The sequence below is a fragment of the Dromiciops gliroides genome, chromosome X (genome assembly GCF_019393635.1).
Source record: "Dromiciops gliroides isolate mDroGli1 chromosome X, mDroGli1.pri, whole genome shotgun sequence".
Lineage (NCBI taxonomy): Eukaryota > Metazoa > Chordata > Mammalia > Microbiotheria > Microbiotheriidae > Dromiciops > Dromiciops gliroides.
The window spans coordinates 50,376,295-50,397,452 of record NC_057867.1 but is presented as its reverse complement, the minus strand read 5'-3'; the positions used below and the strand labels follow the sequence as shown (position 1 = coordinate 50,397,452).

General features: G+C 42.8%; 1 protein-coding gene across 3 annotated transcripts in view; it reads right to left on the bottom strand.

Annotated features, from left to right (window-relative positions):
• The window catches only part of LOC122733436 (PPP2R1A-PPP2R2A-interacting phosphatase regulator 1-like), a 102,100-nt gene that overhangs the window by 56,139 nt on the left and 24,803 nt on the right, over positions 1 to 21,158 (bottom strand). For 2 of the 3 annotated variants that reach the window (XM_043973839.1, XM_043973838.1), the window contains exon 10: positions 9,912 to 9,990. In XM_043973839.1, the coding sequence (XP_043829774.1) occupies positions 9,912 to 9,990 (79 nt within the window). Of the gene's footprint in view, positions 1 to 6,629; positions 7,202 to 9,911; positions 9,991 to 21,158 lie in introns of those variants that run through there. The other variant, XM_043973837.1, reaches the window with a different exon arrangement.

Below are 21,158 nucleotides of genomic sequence, written 5' to 3'. Positions count from 1 at the left end.
CAATGTGCCTCTTGATGCCCGGAGTTGGGTGTCCCACCTTCCACAGACTGTGTTTGAGACATATCAGTGCCACCCTAGGAAGGGAGAAGGCTCTCCGGGGCAGAAGTTTCTCTGGTCCAAAGTCCAGGAAGACTTACCTGATAAAGAAGAGCCACTTTCGGACAAGATTTCAGTTGAAACTCTCTAGCCATTTCTTATTCCATTCTTGATAGAGTCACCTAGTCCTCAAGGTCCCTGTCCCCTCAAAATGCTCCATGGACCCTGGAGAAATAACTCAAGTCTCCTTCCTTTTCCCCAGGATGGTTCAAGCAACCCCTTCCAGGAAAGGGTTTGGGGAAATATTATTGAGAGATGCTTTGCTTTCTAATGACATGGGGAAGATGAAATTGTCTCTGCATAACTATGGTGAATGTGCATTTACCTGGAAGGGGAAACTTTGGCTGACTTGGGGCAATCCTGAGTTCTTGAATGAAGGTGAAGTGGGGTCCTTATCCAATCCCTGTCAAAGAAGGGAAGTCTTCAGCAAAGGCCTCTGAAGTAGATACTTGGTTTTATCCCTTCAATAGAGTGACATCCTGATTGGTGGACTAGGAAGCTATGAAAGATATCAACACTGGCACTGGGACAGGCTGTAAGCAAGAAGTAACGGTTAGCTACCTTACCACAAATGATCCTGACCCATGAGGAATCAGTGTCTGCACCAGAGGAACCCTCAGCCGTGCTTTGGTCCTGACAATCCTGCTGCTATTCCTGTGCCTTATTGCCTCTTTGCACTGGGAGATCTACTACTATGAACTGCAGAAATTGTATCACCCACCCCACGGCCCAGATCATTTAGATCCTAGAGGGAGAGGAAGAAAAGAGGCCTGGGATTTCTGATTTTTATTCTTCTATATTTGGTCACTGCTTCGGGAGACATTACACTACAGACTGTCCTCTGGTCTGTTTTGTTTTTGCTGTCTTCCCCACCCCCCCCCCCCCCATCCCGCCCTGTTTCCTCCTTCTATGCTGCTCAGGTCAGGTTTCTTACACCCCCAAGGTCAGGGTGGTCCAGTAAAATATTTAAATGGTGGAAGATCCAATAGAAGACCTGTAGGACCTTGCCACCATGAGGTGGGGTGTGTTAGGAGTCATATTTTCTACCAGAATCCTCTGCTATGGTGGCTGGGTTAGCTTTTCCTAAAGACTTTGCCCACGAAAGTTAGGTTAGTCTACTTTTTCCTTTGCTTGGCACAGGGGGTTGATGGGGTTTCCTGATCATCGTTTAATTTTATTCTGCTATTGAACCTGAACTCTTCAGGGACATCTGTGCACATGAATAAAGGAGATGAATAACTACTCAAAGTTTTTTGTCTGTTTGTTCTAGCAGGGGGTATGTCTTGGTAGGACCTACACTTATTTTGACGATTGCGTGAGAGAAATGTATTGAGGAAAGAAGAGGCTGGAGACACCGAGACCCATTAAAGATTGTTAGTCCTGCTGAGGATGATTTGGGCCTGAACTATGGAAGTATGGAGAATGGGATAGATTTAAGAGATGCTATGGAACTGGAGTTGACAGGATCTGGCAACTGAATGGATGTAGGAGTTGAGAAAGGGGGGAGTGCTAAGTGTTGTGCCCAAATTTCAAACTTAGGGGATATGAGGAAGGCAGCATGAGGTGAAAGAAAGAACACTGCAATAGGAGGTTCTGGGTGCAAAACTTTACTCTGTCACTTGTTAGCTACCTACACAAATGTGGTCGAATATTCAAAGCAGTACTTTCTTTTGGGGGGGGGCAATGAGGGTTAAGTGACTTGTCCAGGGTCACACAGCTAGTAAGTATCAAGTGTCTGAGGCCAGATTTGAACTCAGGTCCTCCTGATTCCAGGATTGGTGTTTTATCCATTGGAGTGCCACCTAGCTACCCCCATAAAGCAACACTTTCTGTGGGGGCAAAGACCTGAAAATAAAGTGGGTGCCTCCTATAGGTAATGGCTGAATAAACTGTAGCATATGAATGCAAAAGAATATTATTATGTGCTAAGAAGTGATGAATTCAAGAGAAACAGGGAAAGATTTATATTAATTGATGTCAAGAAAAAGAAGTAGGAAAGGACAATGTATACAATGATTACAACAATTCAAATCATAATCGGATTACTAAAAAGAAGTCTGAATAATTGGGAAACCATAACAGTCCTGGAAAACTGACAATGAATCATTCTTCCCTCCTTTTGTCAACGAGGCAGGCAGAATGTTGTATATGTTGTCAGACCCAATCGATGTAATGGGCGTTTTTCCTTAGCTATCTTTCTTCCTCCTCTCAAGGGAGAGTTCAGTTTTTTGAAATGACTATGATATAAAAACAAAAGGCATCAATAAACGGGTTGTGTGTTGTTGATTTGTTTTTTGAAAAAATATAAACAAAAGTTTGGATCTCTATAGTCCCTTGAATCTCTAAGGTTCCCTCGGATCCTAAAGTCCCTTGAATCTCTAAGGTCCATGATCCTAAACCTTTATGCTCTTACTGTGGTCGCACATTTGAGAACACTTCCGGACTTGGTATGACCTGATGTTGAAAAACTTTGCAACATACAAGATTGAACCATGGCATCCCATGCAAGCCTTAGAGTCATAATAAAACGGATAGGGACAAACCCTGGGATTTCACAGGAATAGGAAATGCCCAGAGGAAGACATGCCCTCTACCAATGCAAATCACAAACTTCTCTACAACTTATCATCTTAAAGAGTTTCCCAAGGCATAGAGAATTTAGCCCAGGGACACATGGCCAGTATGTGTCAGAGGTAGGACTGGAATCCAAGCCTCCTCCTGGTTTGTGAGGTAGGTAATGGAAGTATTATTAGTCCCATTTTACAGACAAGGAAACTGAACCACAGAGAGAGGAAATAACTCCACCAAAGTCACTGCTGATTCATAGCGGAGCTGAGATCTAAACTAGTATTTCCTGACAAGGATAGCATTCTTTCCCCTATACTATATTGCCTTCTCTTCAAATATTAGAGATAAAAGGGACCTAAAGGCCATTTAATGCAACCTTTTAATCTCACAGAGGGAAACTGAGTCCTGGAGTGGGGAAGGAACTTAAATGTGTCCATGACCACAGCACAACTTAGTGGCAGAGTTGGTACTCTTGATAATCAGTTCAGTACTTTTTTTTTTTTTTTTTAGTGAGGCAATTGGGGTTAAGTGACTTGCCCAGGGTCACACAGCTAGTAAGTGTTAAGTGTCTGAGGCCGGATTTGAACTCAGGTACTCCTGACTCCAGGGCTGGTGCTCTATCCTCTGTACCACCTAGCTGCCCCTCAGTACTCTTTTCATCACAGCACATGGCCTCATTTATAAAGACAGAAGGAAGGGAGGAAGTGTGCAAGTAAGCAAGCAAGCATTTATTAAGTGCTAAATGCTTTACAAGTATGATGGTTCTTATAGCAATTTTAGGAGGTAGGTGCTATTATCATCCCCATTTTACAGTTGATGAAAATGAGGCAAACAGAAGTTAAGTGACTTGCCCAGGTTCAACCAGCCAGTAAGTGTCCGAGGTCACATTTGAACTCTTGTCATCCTGACTCTAGGCCCAATGCTCTATTCACATCGCCACCTAGCTGGGGGCCTGGATAATTGTTTTGGCTCAGCACCAAGATAACAGAAAGACAGAATCTCAGATTTGAGATTATCTATCTCAATCCCTATCTGTAGAAGGGTCCCTTCAACCGCATTTCCCAGCATGTTATCTGGTCTTTGTTTGAAGCCAACTCGTGAGAGGAAACCAACTATCTTCTGAGGCCTGGAAGTCTGCTCTGAGATAACTAATTGGTACCAAGTTTTTCCTTAAGTCCTTCCATTTCCGTAAGCTGGTTTCTCTGTGATGTCTCTCTTTTGCTCTTATTTTTGTGCTTTGGCACCAAGTAGAAATCCTTTTATTACCTTCCCATGTAACGACCTTTCAAATACTTGAAGATACATAGTTCTGCTATCCCCATCCCCTACCTCCCTCCCCCAATTGTCTCTCATTCAGGGTTACAACATCCTCGGTTCCTTTAATGAATTGTTATATGGTATGATCTTGAGGCTTCACCCCATCCTGGTTGTCCTACTCTAGACATTTTCCAGGTTTCTGAGCCATGGCACCCAGAATTCAGAATTCAGTCTGACCAGGGCAGAGTACCGAACACAAACAAATAGAGAAAGCATTTGTTAAATGCTTAGTATGTGACTTCTTACTCCTAGAATCTAAACCTCTCTAAAGATGGCATTGAGGGGCAGCTAGGTGGCACAGTACATAGAGTACTGGCTCTGAATTCAGGAGGACCTGAGTTCAAATCCGGCCTCAGACACTTGACACTTAACTAGCTGTGTGACCCTGGGCAAGTAACTTAACCCTCATTGCCCCCCCCAAAAAAAAAAAGAAAAAAAAAGAAAAGATGGCATTGACTTTTCTGGCTGCCATGTTGTATGGTAAACTCATATTAAACTTCCAGTCCATTGAAACCCTGAGATCTTTTTCACATGACCCAGTGTCTTGTCATACCTTTCCCATCTTGTATTTGTCATATTGATTTCTTGAATTCCAGGCAGTGGAAAAAGTGTTGGATTTAGAGTCAGAGAAGTGATTCAAATCCTGCTTCTGCTATTGGCTATCTGTGTGACCACCTTGAGAAAGTCACTTACCTTCTCAGTTTCCTCACGTGTTAAATGAAAAGGTTGGCTCAGATGACTTCTTTAAGGTGCCCCCCAGCTTGAAATCTATTATCTTGTGATCATTGGTATTTAGATTATAGCAATATTTACCTCTTGCTGATAGGACACAGGAATAATGAACATCCAATAATCTCCTTGTAATGAAATGACAATCCTTCTTGTTAATTAACAAAGTGGGCCCTTTCTAAAAAGTGTGCTTGGTGTCCCAGAGAAGGTAAACTTAGGAGGTACCTATATGGCTTGGTGGATAGGGCACTGGGCCTGGAGTCAGGAAGACCTGCCTTCAAATCCAGCCTCAGACACTTATTAGTTGTGTGACCCTGGGTAAGTCACTTAACCTCTGTCTGCCTTAATCCAACGGAAAACGAAATGGTAAACCATTCTAGTATCCTTGCCAAGAAAATCCCATGGACAGTATGGTTCATAGGGTCATGAAGAGTTGGACATGACTGAATAACATTCAAGGCACTCTGGTTTGTTATTCTCTACTTCCCTCTTTCAGTTAGAAGACCCAGTGATGAAAACTTCTGGCCTAGGTATGTCACTGGGAAACGAGGCCAGTCAAGATCATTTCCAGCTTGTCTGTGGTAAGAAATCTGAATTGTGAGATTTGAGAATGGCGAGTCTAAAATTCAAATCTTTGTGGATCCTGAGAATAAATTATGAGATAAAATAATGGCTCCTGATGACCCAGGACTTTAGGGTTTACTTTGCTCAAAGTGGAAGGATTAGAATCCTTCTTGTACAGATGAGGCTTAGAGTATAGTGGTGACATGCCTAAGGTCATTTTGCTAGTGACTTCAGAGAGTGCTTTGCTTTTAAGTCACTTTGTTAGTAACCTTAAATCCTTGCCTAAGCTACAACTTGAATCCAGATCACCTGAATCCCACTAGACTATGCTTTCCACTCTGGACCTTAATTTAAATAGCCCAATTAAAACAACAAATGGCTAAGCAACACTATATGAAGTGGAGTTGTCAAAAAACTGAGGTATACATGGGGATACTAATCTTTGGGGTTGTTTTGGTTTGTTATTTCATTGCTTTGAGGGACCCCTGTGGAAATTCTTGCTGCTCCCTCTATCTTCAACTCATCTGCAATTTTGACAGATAGTTAGAGGACAAAAAGGTTAAGAGATCTGTTGAGGGTCACAAGGCCTCTACTGATGATTTCAGGTTGATCATCTTGCTGATGACTCTGGCTACCATCTACCCAAAGCTCAATGAAACTAGCTAGAAACCAAAGCCCTGGGCTGGCATTTTTAGCAGCTGCTGTCCTAAGCCCCTCATCTACTGTACCTCTGTCAAGAGACCCTAAATATACCTCCCCCCTCCCTCAACTTTGCACATAGATAGTTCCAAACTCAGGTACAATCAGGGGCCATTTCCAGAGAATTTTTCAAGACCATAAAGAGCACTTGAAAACAGCCCAGGAGATGTCCATCAATTGGGAAATGGCTAAACAAGTTGTGGTATATGAATGTAATGGAATACTATTGTGCTTTAAGAAATGATAAACAGCTGGATTTCAGAAAAACCTGGAAAGACTTACATGAATTGATGTTGAGTGAAATGAACAGAACTAAGAGAACATTGTACATAATATCAACAGCACTGTGTGATAATGAATTGTGATAGACTTAACTCTTCTCAGCAATACAATAATCCGAGACAATGCCAAAAGACTTATGGTGGAAAATGCTCTCCACATTCAGAAAAAGAACTATGGAGTCTCAATGCAGATTGAAGTATACTATTTTTACTTTTGTTGTTGTAGTTGTTTATTCTTTCTTGTGTTTTTTTTCCTTTTGTTCTGATTCTTCTCTTACAACATGACTAATGTGGAAATAGGTTTAACATGATTGTAATGTAAAGCCTTTATCAGATTGCTTGTTGGTTTTGGGATGGGGGAGGAAAGGGAGAGTGGGAGAAAAATTTGGAACTCAAAAAAATATCTTTACATGTAATTGGGAAAAAATGTAAAACAATAAACAAACAAATAAATAAAGGATAAAAAAAAGTCTAAAAAAAAAGTTGTGTCTGAGAATAATTCTCTGTGACTTAGGCCCTGATCTTCTGTTTCTTCCTTCAAAAACTAGGCATAATAACGCTTGTTCTACCTACCTCACAAGGCTGTTAGAAGGATCAAAAATGGTAACATAAAGCACATCATTAAAATTATTTATACATTAATAATAATTGCATATTCTAATATCTATTTGACAGCAAGGTATGCAGTTAATATTCTATTACATCCATGTACCAAAGCTTGTTAGACAATTCCCCCAATAGGCATCTACTTCATTTCCAGTTCTTCCTGGTACAAAAAGTAAAAAAGTGCTGCTAAAAAAAAAAATAGCCCATCTTCTGAAACTTCTGTGTACAACTTAAACCAGCTAGCACAAGGCATGCACGATGATGATGATAATTTAAGTTTCTTCTGACTGCTGAACACAAACAATATCCATTGAGAAGTCTTGATAGGGAGCCTCATTGTTCTGTAATGAGAAACCCAATGCTTCTAGATTTAGCTTGGCTCAGATATGTTCTCCCCAACCCCATGTGCTTTAGAGGGAGCATGGGATGCCAGATGCTCATTTTTTGCCTAAACTGAAAACAGATAATACTAAACAAACTTCAAATATGAGGAGAGTTTTGAGTTCAACCCAAGACCAAGGCAAGACTCTCCTCTCTTCTTATAGGATCCTAGAGCTAGAAGGGCCCTCAGAGGGCCCCACTTGAGGACAACCCCTTTATCTTACAGAGGAAGAAACTGAGAAGTCACTTGCCCAAGGTCACACATAGGATCCTAGACCTAGAGAGGGAGAGGACCTCTCAGAGGTCATTTAATACAATCCCCTCATTTTATAGAAGAGCAACTAAGGCCCAGAGAGGCTAAGTAACTTGTCTACAGAAGGAGGGAAACAAGTATTTATTAAGCACCTACTATCTTCTAGGCACTGCACTAGGCACTTCCAAAATATTTTCTCATTTGATCCTCACAACCACCCTGAAAGGTAGGTGATAGTATTATCCCCATGTTACAGCTGAGGAAAATGGAGTTCAAATCTAGCCTCAGATGTGTGACTTTGGGCACGTTACTTAACTCCTGAAAGCTTCAGTTTCTCCCTCTGTAAAATGGGGATCCTTATAACACATACTTCCCACAGTTATTGTGAGGATCGAATGAGACAATGTTGGTAAAGCACTTAGCAAGATGCCTGGCACATAGCAGGCATTTAATAAATGTTTGTTCCCTTTCCCTATTAAATTTCCATTTTGTATCTCCTTATTTGTTTGCATGTTATTCCCCATCCTTACCCCAAGGAGAACATAAGCTTCTTGAGAACAGGCACTGTTTTGTTGGCTCCCCAGTGCCTGTCACAGTACCTGGCTACTGTTGCACGTTTTTTGTCTCCTCTAAGGCTCCATGAAGGGCAAGAAGCATATGCCTCCCCAGCACAGGCATGGGCACACAGTAGACGTGGGTTATAAGTCCTCACTGGTCCGCCTGGATGGAATACCAGACTCAGTGGGCTCAAAAATGGGCACCAGAGGATCTCTAAGTCCCTTCAAAGTGGACTTGAAATCATGTATTGAATTCCCTTCTTTGATGGGCAAATTGCTATGGCAGACTTAATTATCTTGAAATGTTACCATGGAATAAGAAGGGAAAAAAACAATCAATCATTTCAGAGGAACAATGCATAAGTCAAATAGTGAATCAGCAACATAATTAACAGTAGGCTGGACTATCAAGTGGCCTGATAAAGTGATTGCCTGATAGCTGCATCATTCATTAGAAAACAAGAAGCAATGGTGGCTGTCACTTTTTTTTTTACAGGACAATAAGGGTTAAGTGACTTGCCCAGGGTCACACAGAGCTAGTAAGTGTCAAGTGTCTGAGGCTGGATTTGAACTCAGCTACTCCTGAATCCAGGGCCAGTGCTTTATCCATTGCATCACCTAGCTGTCCCAAAATGCTAGGATGTGGTTTTTTTTTGTTTTTTTTTTTTTGTGGGGCAATGAGGGTTAAGTGACTTGCCCAGAGTCACACAGTTAGTAAATGTCAAGTGTCTGAGGCCAGATTTTAACTGAGGTCCTCCTGAATCCAAGGCCAGTGCTTTATCTACTTCACCACCTAACTACCCCTTTCATGTCTTGATTCTGTAGCTTATTACCTGTATGACCTTGGCTTAAGTCCCTTCCCTTCCCTGGGTCTCAGTTTCCCCCTTGGTTAGACTGCATGGCCTCTGAGGTCCCTTCCAGCACTAGATGTGACCTTGGATAAGTTACTTCTCTTCCCTGGGCCTCACTGTCCTTCTCTGTAAAATGAGGGAGTTGGCCTGGGTAGTCTCTGAGGTCCCTTTCAGCCCTAGATAGATGATCTCATGACCCCGCACAGCCACTAAAACTCACTCTGTGACTATGAATAAGTCTCTTCTCCTCTATGGGCCTCTGTTTCCTCATATATACAATAAGACATTTGGATTAAATGATATCTAAGGCTTCTTTCTTTTCATCGTAAAATCCTATGACTCTATGAACAGATTGATTTTTTTATTAAATGTCATTTATAATGCTTACGTCAAAGGTTATGTGCTAGACCTGTAAGCTCCTTAGTGGCAGGGATCGTGATTTTATTCATCCTTGTATCCCCAATGCACAGTACAGGGCCCCGCACATAGTTGGCATTTAGTAAGTGTTGAATTCAATTGAATTTTATGGCAATTACCATATTCGTCTTTGCAAAATTACTATAAGGCGAGCTTGCACCAATTATTCAGCTCTTTCTCTGGAGGAGGAAACTGACGCACAGAAAGGTTGAGGGATTTTCCCCCCAGAATTCACGGCATATCATATCCTGCTCTACCCAGGATTACATTTCACGGCTTCTTAAGCCATTCTGTGGATAAACATTCTGCTTTGCATTCTCTAATAGGCTGGGTTTCCAAAAGCAGACCTAAAGGCTACAATCCGCCCACCCGTGCCTCCCCTGTGGTGGTTTGGGAAGTTCTCCTTTTCTGTACATGAAGGCCCTGAGAACCGGAGGTGGAAGAATAGAGGCAGAGCCCCTGGAGGAGATGTGGGGCCATCTCATGTTTCACAAGCAAGGCCCGATGAAAGGCCAGATTGTTTCCCCCCTCCACCCCCAGCTGCCAGCAAGCCCGATTGAAACTAGTGAGTCGGAGGTGGGAGGAGGCGTACCGAATAATCAGGATCTGGTGGTCCGCTAGGAGGCGGCTCAGAAAAGCTACAAAGCATTGGTGTTTCAGAAGTCGTGTTGCTAGGGAGAAAGAAGAGAGACAGCGGAAGTGATTACGTGAATTCCCCAATATGCCACAGTTTATCGATAGGATGCTGCCCTTCACGCCTGGGGGAGAAGCGCCTGGCCAGGCAAAGGAGAAATATCTTTGTGATGTTTCAGTACATTTTGTTGACGCCATTTGAATAATCCAGTTAATTCAGAATATCTCCCCTCCTGATGCCCCCTCTCCGCCCCCCCCCCCATTTTTTTCTCTCCAAAACGAGCCTGTCCTTGTAACAAAGAGAAAAAACAAAAACATAAACCAAACCCTTGGACACAGGGTTTGATGGTGGGGATGATATCCTGCCAAAGCTGATATTCAAAAAGGCCCTCTCCTTTTGGGGGAGCAGGCCTCCAGGTAGCCTTCTCAGCCTACAAACATACCAGAGGAGCAGCGTTCGGGGCACTACTGCCAGGGCAGAAACAAAGGAAACGGGGGAGGTGTGTGCTTGCCAGCTGGTGGCATGACTGAAAACATCAGAAGTAAAGACTTTGGATGGATACAGAAGGGAGAAAGGGGGACTGCTGAATTACTGGCAGGTTATTAGACTAAGCCATTCTACTGTTGGTGGGCACACAAGTGGCTGGAAAGTTGAACTCTGGGTGTACTTATTGCTGGTTCAGTGCAAACTTTAGAGCGATATATTATTAGATGTTACTGGGCGGGGGGTCAGTCTTAGGGGGATATTTGAAGTGGTGGAATACAGTGAAAACAATGCTGGTTTAGAGTTAGAGGACCACTCCCAGCTCTATCACTTATTACTGTTACCTTGGGAAAGTCACTTCCTTCCCTCAGGGCTTTAATTTCCTTATCTAATAAAAAGAGGGTGTCAGACCAGAATCAGGACCTCTAAACTCTCCCCTAGCTCTAAGTCTAGGATACTATTGTAGCTCTGGACTTGAAATCTGAAGATAGGCCTCTCTGCATAGACTCACAGAAGGTCAGAGCTGCAAGGAACCTTAACAACCATTTTATCTAGTCTCCTTCTAGGAGAAAACCGAGGCCTAGGTGGGAGAGCGACTTGAGCAAGGTCACATAGCAAAAGAGTGGTAGAACCAGGCCTAAATCCACATCTCCTGATGCTTGGTCTAGGGCCATTCTATTAAATCCGTGGTTAATTCAATGAAGAAGTGAGCTATTTGGTAGAAGGTGTGGAAAACTCACTTCACCAGAGGTTGGATCAGAGGTGTCAAAGGATAGCCAACTGCATGCCCCCAGTAACATCCCTGAGTGTGACCCAGAACCAGATTAAAATGTAAACGGAAAATACTTAACAAAATACATAAAATGCAATAGAACATGGATAAGATGTGGTTTTCTAAGCAAATGTGTGGCTTGAGTTTGATACCACTGGGTTAGATGGCCATTTTTCTTGCATGGTGTGAGGATCCAGCTTCTTAGATGGGACTGGACCAGAGATGTGGGAATAGAGTTTTAGGGGATTCAGTATTATCATTATGAGGCAGCAACACAGTTTCTAAGGACCTGGCTCTGGTAGGGAATACATTTCTTTCTGGCTCCACTACTCTGTGCTTGGGTTTGGGAAGCAGAGATTTGGTTGATTACTGAGTGCCCCATCTAGGACCTATAAAGAGAAGCCTGTAATGCCTTTCATCAGCAGTACCCACCTCAATAAATGAGGCAGAAAAGATGACTAACAAGGGACAAAATACATCAATTACCAGTCACTCACTCACAAACACACCCTGCACATAGGATTAAAAATAACACGACTTCTTGGTCAGTATTGGATTCAGCTTTCTTGTCTTTCCTAGTTGAACTATATGTGATCACCAGTACTATCAAATTGAACACATTGATGGGGTCTCACCCTCTTATGTCTCTGCCAAGAAGGGATAGAGACTCTGAGGATCAAAAGAGATTATAGTAGGAAGGTATTTGGAAGGCATTTTGTCCAGCCTCCCACCCAGAATTCCCTCTACATCCCTAACAGGTGGCCATTCAGTTCTCTGCTTGGGAACTTCCAGAGAAAGAGAACTCAGTATCTCTTAAAGAATACCTTTCAAGTTTTGGACAGTTCCAAATGGCAAGAATTTTCAATATATTGAACTAAATAAAATCAGCTTCCTTATCTCTTCCATCTATTGATCCTAGCTGTTTTCTGCAGCCACAAGCATCTACTCCCTTCTTCTAGGTGACAAGCCCTTGGATAATTGAAGATAGCTATCATATTCCCATTATGTCTCCCTTTCTCCTGAGTAAACATCTCCAGTGTCCTTAGCTGTCTCTTATGTAACAGCTGTGAGTCCTGTCACCATTCTACCAACTGGTTTTCTTCCTTTGACTTAAAGCTTGTCAATATCCCTCTTGAAATACAGGACTCCAAAGTGAGAGAGAAGTGTGACCAAAGCCCCATGAGTCAAAAGGAAAGTTCTGTACCTAATCATGCTATTTCTCTAGTCTGGACTGGTTAGCTCAGTTAATTAAAACATGGTGTTCCTGAGGCCAAGTTTATGACTCAGTTCCCATCTGGGCCAGTTAAACTTACAGAGAAAAATAAACTCTGTCCTTTAATTTGACTGATAACATCATAGATATATACTGTTGGTTGTCCTAGAGGTCCAGGGGCAACTAGAGTCTAGAGCCTAGCTTCTTAAACTGTGGGTTGTGAACCTGTATGGGGTCACATTACTGAATGTGGAAGTCATATGTATACCTATTGTATATACTTATATACCTGGGGTCACATACAAATTTCTTGGACAAAAAGAGGTCATGAGTGAAAAAAGCTTAAGAAGCCCTGGCCTAGAGGGCCAGGCTTGGAGTCAGGAAGACTCATCTTCCTGAGTTCAAATCTGGCCTCAGACACTATCTATGTGACCCTGGGCAAGTCACTTTACTCTGTTTGCCTCAGTTTCCTCATCTGTCAAATGAGTTGGAGAAGGAAATGGAAAACCACTCCAATACCTTTGCCAAGAAAACTCCAAATGTGGTCAACAAGAGTTGGACATGACTGAAAAACAACTGAATGGCAACAACAATCCTAGAAGCCCAGCAGAACTATGGATGGCTCAGCACAAACCTATCACTACTACAAAAAAACCCAACTCGGGGCAGTATCATTATTATTTTTTTTTGGCAGGGCAATGAGGGTTAAGTGACTTGCCCAGGGTCACACAGCTAGTAAGTGTCAAGTATCTGAGGCCAGATTTGAACTCAGGTCCTCCTGAATCCAGGACCAGTGTTTTAACCACTGCGCCACCTAGCTGCCCCAAGGGCAGTGTCATTACTGATACATAGTATGAAGGGCATTAAATTTGGTATCAGACTTGGGTTCAAATCCTAATGCTGTTGTTATTTAATACAAGTTATAAAGTTGGACAAGTCACTCAACCCTTGGCTTCCTCATCCACCAAATTCGGAGGAAATACACCAGATGATCTTTGAAATCCCTCCCAGACAGAGAGACAATAACCTGTGGATTGATGGCTGTCCATTCAGTTTTTCATCAGCAGATACCATGTAGGTCTATGTGGGCTGTCTGTGTTACTTAGTTTTAAAGAGGGGCATAAAAGTTCAGATCTTCCATTGTGATAATCCTCCTCCTCCTCTCCTCTCTGGCTCTCCCAAACTCCTCTCCTATTCATGGTTCTCAGAATGAGGAGAGGGACAGTAAGTTAAGTGTAATACATAGTTTTACTGTGAATCCAGTTAAGTTCACAGCTCCACCGACTCCCTGGCTATAGTAAAACTTCCATTAGAGGACGGTTGCATTGCCAAACTAACATAAGAGACAAAGGGATGAGTTTAAGAACAAGAAAGGTTATGTATGATACCATCATTGTTTAAGGAACCTGGTGGCATAGTCGATAGAGAGGGCTTGGTGTCTGGAAGAACTGATATCAAATCCAACCACAGACACTGGTTGGGTGACCCTGGGCAAGTTACTTAACCTCCACCTGCCTCGGTTTCCTTATCTGTAAAGTGGAGATACTAGTATCTCCCTCCCAGAGTTGTTGTGAGGAATAAGATATATGTAAAGTGCTTTGCAAACTTTAAGCACTATATAAATGAAAGCTATCATCATTATCATCATTGAAATAAATGACAAATCTGCAGTATAAAAATTTGGAGTCAGAGGACCTAGCTGTGTGGCCTTAGGCAAGCCACTTAACCTCCCTAAGGCCTCAGTTTCACCATCTGTAAAGTAAGGAGCTTGGACTAGATGACTTCTGCGGTCCCTTCCACTCTAAATCTATGACCCTATGAAACACTAAATAGAGACCTGAGGCTCTTACCGTGGTGGGAGGGGAAGGTATAGGAGAGATGGGGAGGAGGTGTAATCTTTGCCCAGGCAAGGAAAAGGGAGAAGTCTGATGGGAAGGAGCTTGGGAAACAAGCAGACTGGCATTAGGGTTGGGTGGTCTGGCCTCCAGATCCCAGAAAAATCTGCTGAGGAAGGGAGACAGAGGCTGCCCTGAGTAGCTACCCATCTTATAATCTAATAGGGGAGACAACACATGAACAAATACATACAAATACATACAGGATAAATAGGAAATAATTAACACAGGGAAGAGAGGTTGGAAAAGGCTTCCTGTAAAAGATGGGATTTTAGTTGGGTCTTCAAGGAAGCCAAGCAAGTCAGTAGGCAAGGTTGAGGAGGGAAATCATTTAGGGTATGGGGAAGTCAGCGAAAATACCCAGAACTGAGAGATGGAAGTGTCTTGTTCACAGAACAACCAGAAGGCCAGTGTCAATAAAGAACCTCTGGAGGTGGTTGAGCAGGAGAGTCACAGGGTCAGATCTGAACTTAAGGAAAATTACTTTGGCATCAGTGTGTAGGGATCTAAGGAAGCTTGGAAGAGGGGACAGTGTAGGGGAAGATTAAAGAGTTCAGTTTTAGACATGTTGAGTTTAAGATGTCCCCAAGATATCCATTTTGAAATTTCTAATGGAAAATTTGTGATGTAGGACTGAACCTTGGGGGGAGAGACTGGGGCTGGAGATATTGATCTGTAAGTTGTTTGCCATAGAGATGGTAGTTCAACCCAAGGTATCTGAGGTGGTTACTGAGAGAGAGAGAGAGAGCATAGAGGGAGAAGAAAAGAGAGCCTAGGACACAATCTTGACTAGAGAGGTCAAGTGACATCAGTAGTAAGTGGCAGAGCCAAGATCCACATCTAAGTCCTCTCCCTCTAAGTAAAGTATTATTTCCACTGCTCTAGGATTGCAGAGACAAATTTAAGCTGAAAAACAAAAACAAAAAACTCCTTAACAATTGGAGTGAAAACAGGGTTACCTCTGGAGGCCTTCCGGTGGAGGCTGTGGGACCCCTTGTCATAGAGACCTTGCAGATTCCTGTACAGGTATGTGTTGGACTAGTTGGCCTCTGAGATACTCTGATTGTGATGAGATGCTGGGTTAAAAGCTGTTTGGGGCGCAGTTGGCGGGGCTTGTTTTGGTCTATTCACTCTTTTTTTTTTCTTTTTTGCAGGGCAATGATAGTTAAGTGACTTGCCCAGGGTCACACAGCTTATAAGTGTCAAATGTCTGAGGCCGGATTTGAACTCAGGTCCTCCTGAAACCAGGGCCAGTGCTTTATTCACTGCAGTGCCACCTAGCTGCCTTCTCTACTCACCCTTAAAAACCTAAAACCCAGAGAGGCACAAAAAAGGGCATCAGGTGGTGGGACATTAAGCAGAGGGAAATGGAGGCAGGTACAGAGACAGGCAAAGGTAGGAAATGACAGAACATAGTATTCTATGCCTCCACAAATCCCAAGCAGGCCACTCTCTTCTTCCCATTAAGATGTAAACTCCTTGAGGGCAGGACTGTTTTTGAGGACTGAATAAAGGGCCGATCGATGCCTTATCCACTGCACCACCTAGGTGTCCCTTGATTCCTAATTGTTGAGTCAAACCCATGGCAGGAGATGGTATTGGGTTGAGAAAGGCTCTGAGTCTCATCAAGCCTAAAGGGAACCATTTTTCCATCAGCCAAAAGTCTTCACTTTCCACTGGGCTTTTGGTAAAGATCTCCACAATTTGTTAAGAAGAGACATGGGACAACTCGATGGAAGTCTGGCTGAGAATCTCTGAGACCACTATCTAGGCTTTGTAGCAATTACAAAGACATGGGAAAAACTAGCTAATTGAATGACTTCTTAGGATTGTGGGGTAATATTTTGAGTAGAATCACACTGTACCAGGAAATATTCTGAAATTCAATTAACCAGTAAAGGAGCCTAATTATATTCTAAGCTTAATGTGAGGCAACAGTGTGAGGCGGATGCTAAGAAAGCTAATGCAATTAGCATTAATGCATTAATAGAAGCATAGTCCGGAACAATGGAGATAATAATCCCTTTGTAGTACTGCTGATCACATCCAGAGTTTCATGTGCAATTTGGGATATCGAACTTTAAGAAGAACTTTGACAACGTAGAAACCATTCAATATCCAGAAAAGGGCAACCAAGAGGAAGGTTATGAAAGCCCCACAATGGATAGATAAAGGAAGTGGAAAAGGCTAATGTTAAAGAGGTGATGTGGTAGCTGTCATTGACATAGCTGATAGGTGGTTACTTAGAAAAGCCCCCATGGAGCAACAATCACCTTGTTGTGGAAAGAGCTCTGGATTAGGACTCAGAAGATTTGGGTTCGAATCTCAGCTGTGCTATTGGCTAACTATGTGATCTTGGGCAAGTCATTGAACTTCCTTGGGTCTCAGTTTCATTCCTAAAATAAGAGAATTTGACTAGATGACTTTTAAGTACCTTCCAGTCTTTAAATTTCTGATCTTACACTAGAAGCTGTGGTAAGGCAGATTCGAATTGAATACAAGGAAGAGAATGTGGTAGGATAGTTTGTGGTCTACTTGGGCATTTCAACATTAAGTTAAGTGCCTATGTGTGAAGCACTGTGCTAGATAGATTAAGAGTAAAAACAACATAATCCCTGTATTGGAGTAGCTCCCATTCCCAAGACAGAAGTGGCAAGCGTAGGAGAACCTTGCATCAGGAGTTTAGTAAGTCTATACTTCTGTTGCAACAGTCAACAACGGTGTGGCAGAAAGAGGCCTGGATTTGGTATCAAGGGGCCTGGGCTCAAGAACTGACTGCCAATAACTACCTATATGTGAGCTAAACCTCTGGGCAAGAACTTCCTCATCAGTAAAATGATGACGTTGAACTAGATGACATCCAAGGTCCCTTCTAGCTCTAAAGCATGACCAGAGATTATTAATCAGTGAATGTACTTTGGAGAGGAACTGTCCCAAAACAAAATTAAGTGAAGAAGAGAGGTAGTATGCTCTCTTATACCTGATTTCTTCAAGCAGAAGGCCATCATTGATCAGTCAATCAATCAGCATTTATTAAGCACCTACTGTATGTCTGGCACTGAATTCAGGAGTACCTGAGTTCAAATCCGACCTCAAATACTTGACACTTACTAGCTGTGTGGCCCTGGGCACGTCACTTAACCCTCATTGTCCTGCCAAAAAAAAAAAAAAAGAAAAACAGAATGGAGTGTTTTGCCTGTGACTTATTCAGGAGGCCAGTGGCACTGGATTGAAGAGTACATGACAGAGTAAGAATATAAGGAGACTGGAAAGGTAGGCAGGGGCTAGATTATGAAGGGCTTTGCATGCCAAACACACCATTCTGTATTTGATCCCGGAGGCAATAGAGAGTGGCCACTGGAGTTGTGAGTTGGGAGGTGACATGATTGGACTTGTGCTTTAGGAAAATCATCTTAGTGGCTGAATGGAGGACAGAGTGTGGAGATTTGAGGCAGGCAGACCCACCACAGGCTACTGAAATGATCTCGGCATGAAGTGATGAGGGCCTGTGCCAAGGTGGTGGTACTATCACAGGAAAGAAGGGGGGAACATTCAATAAATGTTGCAAAGGTGAAATTGATAGGCCTTGGCTATGGATTGGATATGGGGCTTGAGAGGCAATGGGAAGTCCAGGATAACTCCTAGGTTGCATGACTGAGAGACTGGGAAGATGGTGTTACCCTCTACTTCCAGAAATAGGGAAGGTGGGAGGCAGGGAGGGGTTAGGGGGAAAGATGCGTCCTGTTGTGGGCACATGGAGATTAAGATGTCTACTGGACATCCAGTTTGGGATGTCTAAAAGGTAGTTGGAGATGTGAGATTGGAGGTCAGCAGAGACATTAGGGGCAGGATAGGTAGATTTGAGCATCATCAGCATAGAGATGGTAATTAAATCCATGGGAGCTGGTGAGATCACCAACTTAAGTAGGTATAGAGGGAGAATAGAGGGAGGTCCAGAACAGAAACCATACACCTACAATTAGGGGACATAATCTGAAGAGGATCCAACAAAGGAGACTGAAAAGGAGTGGTCACAGAGGGAGGAGGAGGACCAGGAGAGAGTGCTGTCCTGAAAACCTAGAGAAAAAAGAATATCAAGAAGTGTGATCTAGTGTCAAAGGCTGGAGAGAGGTCAAGAAGAATTTGGATTGAAAAAAGGCCATTGGATTTGGCAACTAAGAGATCATAAGTAATGTTGGAAAGGGCAGTTTCAGTGGAATCAAGTTGGAAACTGGACTGTAAGGGGTCAAAAAAAGTGAGAGGAGAAAAAGTAGAGGCAACTGTTTTTTGGTTTTTTTTTTTGGTGAGGCAATTGGGGTTAAGTGACTTGCCCAGGGTCACACAGCTAGTCAGTATCAAGTGTCTGAGACCAGATTTGAACTGAGGTCCTCCTGACTCCAGGGCCGGTGCTCTATCCACTGCACCACCTAGCTGCCCGCTATAGACAGACTTTTTAAGGAGTTTAACTATAAAGGGCAGAAGAGTTATAGGAAGTAGTGAGTGGGAATGGAAGAATCAAGCAAAAGTTTCTTCCAAATAGGGGAGACATTGGCATGTTTTCAGGCAATAGGGAATGAGCTAGTAGACGGGGAAAATTGAAAATAAGTGATAGAATGGGGTAAAGTAGTTCACATAAAAGAAACAAGAAAAAGCTTATGGAGTGGAGGAGAAGATGGGGAGTGAGTGAGCTACTTACTCTCATCAGAATTGGCTCAAAGAGGGAATAACATACACACTCAAGTGGGTACAGTAATATATCTTGCCCTGTGGGAAAGTGGGAGGGGAAGGGGATAAGGGGGGGGGAAGGTGAAGGGAGGGCAGTAAAAAACAAAACACTTTTGAGGAGGGATAGAATGAAAGAAGATAGAAAATAGAGTAAATATCAAGGGGAGGGAATAGGATGGAGGGTAATATGGTTAGCAATAGTAACTGTAAAAGAAATGATAAGCAGGATGCTACCAGAAGGACTTATGAAAAATGGAATTCATCTACAGAGAAAAACTGATGGTATCTGAATACAGATTGAAGTATAATTTTTTATTAGTTCCTCTTTCTAAAGTTATTTTGTCTGTTTTCTTTCCCAACCTGACTAATGTGGAGATGTTTTGCATGACTGCACATGTATAACTTATACTGAATTGCTTAATTTCTTAGGGAGGGGTAGGGAGGGTAGGAGGAAGAAAATTTGGAACACAAAGTTTTAAAAAATCAATGTGAAAAAATTTGGGTTTTTTACATGTAACTAGGGGCAAATGCTAAACAAAAACAAATGAATGAATGAATGAATAAATGAATAAATAATAAATGAAAGAGTGGGGATGACAATTGGTTGGAGGAGACAGGATGAAATGAAATTGCTTGAAAAAGTGGAGGGGTTAGTCTTGTTAGGAGTAAAGCCACTTCATCATGTAAGACACTGGTGAAAGGAGATAGTAGCAAAAGGCATAAGTAATAAGAGATAAGGAAGAGGGGAAAAGACAGAGCTCACTGCAAATGGCCTCAATTTTTTCTGTAAAATGAGGAAAGGTTCTCAACTGAGTGTGTCAGTGTGAGTGTGTGTGTGTGTGTGTGTGTGTGTGTGTGTGTGTGTGTGTGTGTGTGTGTGTAGCCATGGTTGGTTTGAGGAGAGATAGAAAAGTTTGTAAGTCACTGGATAGACTGGGATAGTGAGTTCATAAGGGAGGTAGAGTAATTTTGCCCAATAGTAGTGAGGGCCCAGTTGAGGTTGTATAACATAAATTTGTAGTGGACCCAGGCAGAACTGGTGATTTTTCTCCTTCCTTCAGCAGCTCACATGTAGGTGTGAAGGTGTTGAATGGTGGGAATGATTCAAGGCTGAGGCTTGGCTGAGTGTAATTAGGGACGTGATAAGAGGGATAGAGATTCAAGAGAGGAAGACAGTGTAGAGTTGAATTAGTTCACCAAGAGGTCAAGATGGAGAGAAGAGAGAGTGGTAAGTGTGAGAAAATAATGGGTTTTGGAGGTCCCAGAGGCTCCCCACTTGAGGGAGCCTTGCCTGACCTCTTTTAAGGGCAGCCCAGTCAGGAGGATTGAAAAGGAAATGTAGATTGACCTTCCTGACTACCTAAAGAAAGTTAACTCACCTAGGGGACCACCCTCTAGTCATGCCAGTCAATGGACTCGAATGTCCAAGCTAATTAGCTTAGATCAATGTACAGTGACCCACCTGAGAGAGGATAAAAACCCTTGGGGCAAGAGGGGTTGTTGTCTTCTCTCCCCCGCTCTTCTCACTGTACCTCTCCCCATCTTGGGATTTTATGCTGGGCCTGGGATGCTATAGGAGGCAGCCATGTGGTCCCCACCCTCTCTCTTTTCTTTCTAGTTATGTAGGGCTTCTGAACTCTAATTCTGAGCAATGTGCTCCCTCTCTTAACTAACATTTAATATGCTTTAATAAATGCTTAATGCCAAAGTCTGGTGCTATAGCCTCTAATTTGTTAAGTAACAATATATTAGAAACCACAGCTAAGTTCTCTAAAACCTAGAACAGAGACAGGCACCCCCTTATATTTTCAAATGACACATTAGAGAGGAGATGGCTTGGGAGAGAGCCAATAGGTCAAAGGATAGGAGGTCATGGTGCAAAAAGTAGGGCTTTGTAAGAGAAGGTGGAGAGAGGGAGAGGGAGAGCAGGAGGGAGGAAGGGAGGGAGGGAGGAAGGGAGGGGGAGAGAGAGAGAGAGAGAGAGAGAGAGAGAGAGAGAGAGAGAGAGAGAGAGAGAAAGGAAAAGTTGATGGATTATGATCAGATAAGGGGATTTCAGAATTCTTGAACACAGAGCTGGCAAGACTGAGGATATGACCAGCTTTTTGCACGGTTAA